This window comes from Oncorhynchus mykiss, chromosome 26 (genome assembly GCF_057628025.1).
Source record: "Oncorhynchus mykiss isolate SJ-2025 chromosome 26, ASM5762802v1, whole genome shotgun sequence".
NCBI lineage: Eukaryota > Metazoa > Chordata > Actinopteri > Salmoniformes > Salmonidae > Oncorhynchus > Oncorhynchus mykiss.
Window position 1 is genome coordinate 51,006,329 of NC_143047.1, and position 8,650 is coordinate 51,014,978.

The following is an 8,650-nucleotide window of genomic DNA, read 5'->3' on the forward strand; positions in this document are numbered from 1 at the left end:
TGTAGTGCACTACTTTAGACCAGAGCCATATGGAACCCTAATCCCTATATATAGTGCAATACTTTAGGAGCCCTATGGCACCCTATTCCCTACATAGTGCATTACTTTTGACCAGGGCCCTTTAAAGTAGTGCACTACTGTATATGGGGATTAGGGTGCCATTGGATCCACTTTTTCAACACCAAAATGGCAAAAGTACAAAAAATATAATGGTGGAGCAATGACCAACATCAGTTACTGACCTGAACACAAGTGGACTAGTACTCTGAGAGGCTGATAGACTAGTACTCTGAGAGGCTGATAGACTAGTACTCTGAGAGGCTGATAGACTAGCACTCTGAGAGGCTGATAGACTAGTACTCTGAGAGGCTGATAGACTAGTACTCTGAGAGGCTGATAGACTAGTACTCTGAGAGGCTGATAGACTAGTACTCTGAGAGGCTGATAGACTAGTACTCTGAGAGGCTGATAGACTAGTACTCTGAGAGGCTGATAGACTAGTACTCTGAGAGGCTGATAGACTAGTACTCTGAGAGGCTGATAGACTAGTACTCTGAGAGGCTGATAGACTAGTACTCTGAGAGGCTGATAGACTAGCACTCTGAGAGGCTGATAGACTAACACTCTGAGAGGCTGACAGACTAACACTCTGAGAGCCTGACAGACTAACACTCTGAGAGGCTGATAAACATGACATTTGGTCTCCGTGCTCTCTGCTCCACATCTGAATACCTGCTCAACCTCTCACACGCTCTCCCTCTCTCCTCTCTCTCTCTCTCTCTCCTCTCTCTCTCTCCCTCTCTCCTCTCCCTCCTCTCTCTCTCCTCTCTCTCTTTCCTTTCTCTCTCTCTCTCTCCCTCCTCTCTCTCTCTCCTCTCTCTCTCTCCCAGCTCTCTCTCTCCCCCTCCTCTCTCTCTTTTCTCTCTCTCTCCCTCCTCTCTCTCTCTCTCTCCTCTCTCTCTCTCCCTCTCTCCTCTCCCTCCTCTCTCTCTCCTCTCTCTCTTTCCTTTCTCTCTCTCTCTCTCCCTCCTCTCTCTCTCTCCTCTCTCTCTCTCCCAGCTCTCTCTCTCCCCCTCCTCTCTCTCTTTTCTCTCTCTCTCCCTCCTCTCTCTCTCTCTCCCTCCTCTCTCTCTCCCTCCTCTCTCCTCTCTCTCCCTCTCTCTCCTTTCTCTCTCTCTCCCTCCTCTATCTCCTCTGAGAGATGAATGAATTGTCGAAGCAGGCCACCAGTCAGTAAGCATCAACGTGCGCGTTGCCATACTTTGTGGACTTTAAATTCTTACTCCCTAATCCCATTAGGAGAACCAAAGCATCCTGAGACCTCTGCAACCCAATTAACTTATAAATCACACTGTTTGTGTCACGGTGGCTATCTTTGAAAGATAAAGACCTTGTAAATAGGATGCTGCCTCCATACAGGATATAAACTGAATGTCTCAAAGCAGTGACATGTTTACTCCTAATACACACCTCCATAGGCCCCCGGGTAACAGCTGGGGTAACAGCCGGGGTAACAGCTGGGGTAACAGCCGGGGTAACAGCCGGGGTAACAGCCGGGGTAACAGCCTGGGTAACTGCCGGGGTAACAGCCGGGGTAACAGCTGGGGTAACAGCCGAGGTAACAGCTGGGGTAACAGTCGGGGTAACAGCCGTGGTAACAGCCGTGGTAACAGCCGTGGTAACAGCCTGGGTAACAGCCGGGGTAACAGCCGGGGTAACAGCCGGGGTAACAGCCTGGGTAACAGCCGGGGTAACAGCCGGGGTAACAGCCGGGGTAACAGCTGGGGTAACAGCTGGGGTAACAGTCGGGGTAACAGCCGTGGTAACAGCCGTGGTAACAGCCGGGGTAACAGCCTGGGTAACAGCCGGGGTAACAGCCGGGGTAACAGCCGGGGTAACAGCCGTGATAACAGCCGGGGTAACAGCTGGGGTAACAGCTGGGGTAACAGCCGGGGTAACAGCTGGGTAACGGCTGGGGTAACGGCCGGGTTAAAGAGCACCAATAAGGTTATATCAAACAGTAGATTTAAAGTGAAAAGTGCTTCTCTTCAACAAAAAATATTAATGAGATATTCATAGACAATGTCTTTGACATGTTTATTATAATAAACAAGACTTCATAGAATGTACTCTATTTGAAACAGGAACACAATGTTTACAAACCAATCCAGTATGCAAACTCCTGCGATGCATTAAAACAAACACTGCTCCAGGCCTTGGTAATGGAAAGGGAACAGGCATTTGGTATATTATGGAGGGAGGGATGATGGAGGGAGGGATGATGGAGGGAGGGATGATGGATGGAGGGATGATGGAGGGAGGGATGATGGAGGGAGGGATGCATGAAGGATATAAACGAAAGTGAAACTGACGTTGAAAATATGTGGAATTCCAATAGCAACCGTGTTTAACCAGGAGATGTGTTCTCTTTCACATCGTGGACACACATTTCCTCTCGCTAGCCTAGACCCTACTAATGGACATTCTCTGTGCAGGATAATACTTAGACCTGGCTGTGTGATCATGTGGAGCCCAACACGCTCTGCCTCCCTTTCTAGACCTAACATCTCGTACTTCTAAAAATATATCTAGTGCAATTTCTCATAAAGATGCTGAACACATTCAGAAAGGCTCTACGAGGCCGAGTAGTTCCTTACATGGATGTGTCCCATAGGAATGCATCCCAAATGGCACCCTATTCCCTATATAGTGCACTACTTTAGACCAGAGTCCTATGGAACCCTATTCCCTATATAGTGCACTACTTTAGACCAGGGCCCTATGGAACCATATTCCCTATATATAGTGCACTACTTTAGACCAGAGTCCTATGGCACCCTATTCCCTATATAGTGCACTACTTTAGACCAGAGCCCTATGGCACCCTATTCCCTATATAGTGCACTACTTTAGACCAGAGCCATATTCCCTATATAGTGCACTACTTTAGACCAGAGCCCTATGGCACCCTATTCCATATATAGTGCACTACTTTAGACCAGAGCCCTATGGCACCCTATTCCATATATAGTGCACTACTTTAGACCAGAGCCCTATGGCACCCTATTCCATATATAGTGCACTACTTTAGACCAGGGCCCTATGGCACCCTATTCCATATATAGTGCACTACTTTAGACCAGGGCCCTATAGGGCTCTGGTCAATGGTAAAGGGCAGTTTGGTGGGGCCACCTGCACGGTTCCAGCAAGGATGTATTTCTGTTGCCATGAGGCAGAGAGCAAATTCCCTGCTATTCTACACATGTTGCCATGGCGCTATGGAGTCGCCTAGGCAGAGAGCTCCAGTACATTTAGTTAATATTTCATCATTTTGATTTGATGTTTGGTTTTGAATAGCTCAATGGGTATAGACTAAGTCTGGGTAAAATCAATGTGTTTCCTACCTGTGAATATGATGCAAAATCAGTTCTTTCAACATAGCTAGTTAACAATGCTAGCAAGCTGGTTAGCTAGCGTGTTTTGGTTTGAATACCCCACCATATTTTTTGCTTGTTTTTATGGTCTCCTGACCCCTGAGGAGGACTGCAAGCTGGCAGGGAGCTGGCAGGGATGAATTCAATGCTCAGTCTGAGGATTCCTCTGAAGATTTGTGCTGGCTGACATCATTGAGTTAGTGGGAACGTAGTAATGAACTTCATCTTGTACAAGGCAGTCAGACAGCTGGGACTGCGAGGCGAGTGAACAGTGCTACCTGCCTGCCACTGGAAGACCCCCTGTTGACAAAACCCTCCCTCTGCTCTAGCTATGAGGAGGACCTACTCATCTACCCCCTGTTGACAAAACCCTCCCTCTGCTCTAGCTATGAGGAGGACCTACTCATCTACCCCCTGTTGACAAAACCCTCCCTCTGCTCTAGCTATGAGGAGGACCTACTCATCTACCCCCTGTTGACAAAACCCTCCCTCTGCTCTAGCTATGAGGAGGACCTACTCATCTACCCCCTGTTGACAAAACCCTCCCTCTGCTCTAGCTATGAGGAGGACCTACTCATCTACCCCCTGTTGACAAAACCCTCCCTCTGCTCTAGCTATGAGGAGGACCTACTCATCTACCCCCTGTTGACAAAACCCTCCCTCTGCTCTAGCTATGAGGAGGACCTTCTCATCTACCCCCTGTTGACAAAACCCTCCCTCTGCTCTAGCTATGAGGAGGACCTACTCATCTACCCCCTGTTGACAAAACCCTCCCTCTGCTCTAGCTATGAGGAGGACCTACTCATCTACCCCCTGTTGACAAAACCCTCCCTCTGCTCTAGCTATGAGGAGGACCTACTCATCTACCCCCTGTTGACAAAACCCTCCCTCTGCTCTAGCTATGAGGAGGACCTACTCATCTACCCCCTGTTGACAAAACCCTCCCTCTGCTCTAGCTATGAGGAGGACCTACTCATCTACCCCCTGTTGACAAAACCCTCCCTCTGCTCTAGCTATGAGGAGGACCTACTCATCTACCCCCTGTTGACAAAACCCTCCCTCTGCTCCAGCTATGAGGAGGACCTACTCATCTACCCCCTGTTGACAAAACCCTCCCTCTGCTCTAGCTATGAGGAGGACCTACTCATCTACCCCCTGTTGACAAAACCCTCCCTCTGCTCTAGCTATGAGGAGGACCTACTCATCTACCCCCTGTTGACAAAACCCTCCCTCTGCTCTAGCTATGAGGAGGGCCTACTCATCTACCCCCTGTTGACAAAACCCTCCCTCTGCTCTAGCTATGAGGAGGACCTACTCATCTACCCCATGTTGACAAAACCCTCCCTCTGCTCTAGCTATGAGGAGGACCTACTCATCTACCCCCTGTTGACAAAACCCTCCCTCTGCTCTAGCTATGAGGAGGACCTACTCATCTACCCCCTGTTGACAAAACCCTCCCTCTGCTCTAGCTATGAGGAGGACCTACTCATCTACCCCCTGTTGACAAAACCCTCCCTCTGCTCTAGCTATGAGGAGGACCTACTCATCTACCCCCTGTTGACAAAACCCTCCCTCTGCTCTAGCTATGAGGAGGACCTACTCATCTACCCCCTGTTGACAAAACCCTCCCTCTGCTCTAGCTATGAGGAGGACCTACTCATCTACCCCCTGTTGACAAAACCCTCCCTCTGCTCCAGCTATATGGATCCCACTCGACTTGTCGTTCCATATGTTGTAGGCTTGAAACACCCAAAACGTACAACTCTAGCTGACAGTTGTGGTAGTCCAGACCTCTGTTATCTGCTATAAGGGCTATATATTAGTTGTGGTAGTCCAGACCTCTGTTATCTGCTATAAGGACTATATATTAGTTGTGGTAGCCCAGACCTCTGTTATCTGCTATAAGGACTATATATTAGTTGTGGTAGTCCAGACCTCTGTTATCTACTATAAGGACTATATATTAGTTGTGGTAGCCCAGACCTCTGTTATCTACTATAAGGACTATATATTAGTTGTGGTAGTCCAGACCTCTGTTATCTAGCTATAAGGGCTATAGATTTTATTTGATGCTTGGTTAGTTGTTTTCTTTTCAAGCACTTTGAGATAATTTTATATGATGAAAAACACTATAGAAGCTGAATAAATTATTATTGTTATTATTATTATTGTGAGGCTGAGATAAAATGTTGCAGTTACACTGGTCTAAAGTAGAGGACTATATGTGGAATAAAGCCTTGCAGTGACTCTGGTCTAAAGTAGAGGACTATATGGGGAATAAAGCCTTGCAGTGACTCTGGTCTAAAGTAGAGGACTATATGGGGAATAACGCCTTGCAGTTACTCTGGTCTAAAGTAGAGGACTATATGTGGAATAACACCTTGTAGTGACTCTGGTCTAAAGTAGAGGACTATATGGGGAATAAAGCCTTGCAGTGACTCTGGTCTAAAGTAGAGGACTATATGGAATAACGCCTTGCAGTGACTCTGGTCTAAAGTAGAGGACTATATGGAATAACGCCTTGTAGTGACTCTGGTCTAAAGTAGAGGACTATATGGAATAACGCCTTGTAGTGGCTCTGGTCTAAAGTAGAGGACTATATGGAATAACGCCTTGTAGTGACTCTGGTCTAAAGTAGAGGACTATATGGGGAATAACGCCTTGTAGTGACTCTGGTCTAAAGTAGAGGACTATATGGAATAACGCCTTGTAGTGACTCTGGTCTAAAGTAGAGGACTATATGGAATAACGCCTTGCAGTGACTCTGGTCTAAAGTAGAGGACTATATGGAATAACGCCTTGCAGTGACTCTGGTCTAAAGTAGAGGACTATATGGAATAACGCCTTGTAGTGACTCTGGTCTAAAGTAGAGGACTATATGGGGAATCGGTGCCATTTGGGATGCAGACGCAACAGTTTTCATCACCTGGACAGCTCCTCGCGCTAGTCTCTCTCTCCTCAACAACAGAGCCGTTTCTCCGGGCATATAACCTGCCTAGTGTCCATCCCGGGCTGTATCTGTCTCTGAGCTGCGCCCGCTGTTTATCTGTGAAGTATTCCCAGGCTGGCTCAAAACGTTCAATACTAAGTATCCTATCCACCGATTACAAAGTATCCTAGAATCCCGGCGATTACTACAATAGCAACGAATATGAACCCAGCGATACATGTGATCATTCCGTTATTGTCACCCCCTTCATCTATCTCGTCTTTGGGCTCCTCTTCACAGATGGAAATGACACCCACGGAGGAGTTCCCGACGCTCAGGGTGGATTTGAGCTCGGCGCCGGCCTCCTGCTTGGCCTCCACGGCCCACGGAGCCACCTGCACCTTCATCTCCATCTCCTCCATCATCTGGCCCACCTGGGTGATCTCAGCCTGGAGCTCCTTCAGGTCGGCAGTGTCGATGTTGCTGTCCGCGTCGTACTTCATGTTCTGCACAGACATGGCCCTGGCTGCCACCGTGGTGGTGCTGCCGGTCATGCCCGTCTGGATGAGGTGTCTGGTGGGCACCTTGAGGGGGAACTCCTGCCCTATCTCCAAGCTCCGCTTCATGTCCACTTCCAGTAGCTCCATGCTGCTGGTGAACAGCACCCATAGCCTCTCATACTCAGCCCGGTCGTCCTTGCTGGTGGTCTTGTCTTTGAGCAACTCGGTTAGTTTATTCCGGTTGGCCACCGCGAGCTCCTGGGCTTTCTTCCGGGTCTTCTTGAGTTCCTCACGCAGGTTCTGAGAGTCCGATGTGCTGCCCAGCGCGATGACCAGGTGCCTGTAGCACGCTGTGACTTTGTTCAGAGCATCCAGCATGGTTTTACACTCATCTGTGCCCCCCATGGTTGTTTTTTAATTCAAATATAAGCCCACCTCTGATCTCCCCCGGCTACATTAAAAATGCATTCAATTAATTTTTTAAAAAGCGGTGCGCAACAACAGCAAAAAAGGAGGGTGATCGCGAACCGCCAGACGCACCGTGGTCGGCTGTTGAGCTCGATTCCACTGTCTTTTTGATTAGATTTTTTAGTTTGGACAAGAGAACACCATCCATACGAATCCAGTCACAGCTCGTGTCACAGCGAATTCCTCTCTATCCATGTTCCTGTCTGCGAGCAGCACAGAGAGCCGAGAGAGAAGCTTAGATATTAATGGACCAGTAAATGGCTTTACCTTCGCTCTTTTGCATTGGAGATTAGATGGCCGACGGCGTCAGCGAGACCAGCCCTCCCTGCCTGCAGAAAATAGATGTGTATCAAAACATTTCTGTTGGTTTGTGGGTAATAATAGTCCAATATATTAGAGACTGTGTAGCAGATTCAGCTACAGGTGTTTCCTATTAAACATCAGAACAACTCCACAGTATCCAGACGGAACAACTCCGGCAGCGTCGGCTCGCAACAAAAAAATAACGGAAAGTCCATTAATGCCGTTGCCGTCTTCTTAGACGCACATCTGGATGGTGATGATTATATAAAACAAACGCTGTTAAATGTCAGCTCACCGTGAGAGACAGACCCGTCCCGCTGGACGAACCAAATCAAACTGTGACTAGATCGATGGTTGGTTGGTTGTCTAAGTATCGTGTGGCTTTTTTTTCTTCATCTGAACGGGAGCTGTCCACTTCAGCACAGTGTCTGTCCACGGTGCTGTTTTAAATACCATAAGCGCCTTGTGTCACATGCACGCAGAACAAGACCGGAGCTTTCAGATGTAGGCATTCTGGAACATTGGACAGAGTAGAGAAGCCTAGAGATCCACTGATTGGTTAGTGAGAAAACATCTCCAATGGATACGTATTGTGATTGGTTAGTTATTCTCACACAGACACACAGCCCCCTCCTGCCCTAGACTACTGTATGTGGTGTTAGTGGATGCCTTTATTAAAGTGATGCTCACAGATGAAGAGGACGCTGAGATATTGACTGTTTCACAAATTGTACCCTTTTCGCTACATGGGTGTGGTCTAAAGTAGTGCACTATGTAGGGAATAGGGTGGCATAGGGCTCTGGTCTAAAGTAGTGCACTATGTAGGGAATATGGTGGCATAGGGCTCTGGTCTAAAGTAGTGCACTATGTAGGGAATATGGTGGCATAGGGCTCTGGTCTAAAGTAGTGCACCATATAGGGAATAGGGTGCCATAGTACTCTGGTCTAAAGTAGTGCACTATGTAGGGAATATGGTGGCATAGGGCTCTGGTCTAAAGTAGTGCACTATGTAGGGA

The 8,650-nt window shown here is 48.0% G+C and overlaps 1 protein-coding gene across 1 annotated transcript; it reads right to left on the minus strand.

The window, feature by feature from the left end:
* Positions 1–5,602: 5,602 nt before the first annotated feature.
* Positions 5,603–8,245, minus strand: LOC110512655 (regulator of G protein signaling 9-binding protein). The gene has a single exon (XM_021592904.3). The coding sequence runs from the start codon at positions 7,266–7,268 to the stop codon at positions 6,528–6,530; it is 741 nt and encodes a 246-aa protein (XP_021448579.3). The 5' UTR covers positions 7,269–8,245; the 3' UTR covers positions 5,603–6,527.
* Positions 8,246–8,650: the final 405 nt, after the last annotated feature.

What these genes read in the sequence shown, in the direction of transcription:
- LOC110512655 (XM_021592904.3), bottom strand. Translation starts at nt 7,268, where the DNA reads ATGGGGGGCACAGATGAGTGTAAAACCATGCTGGATGCTCTGAACAAA.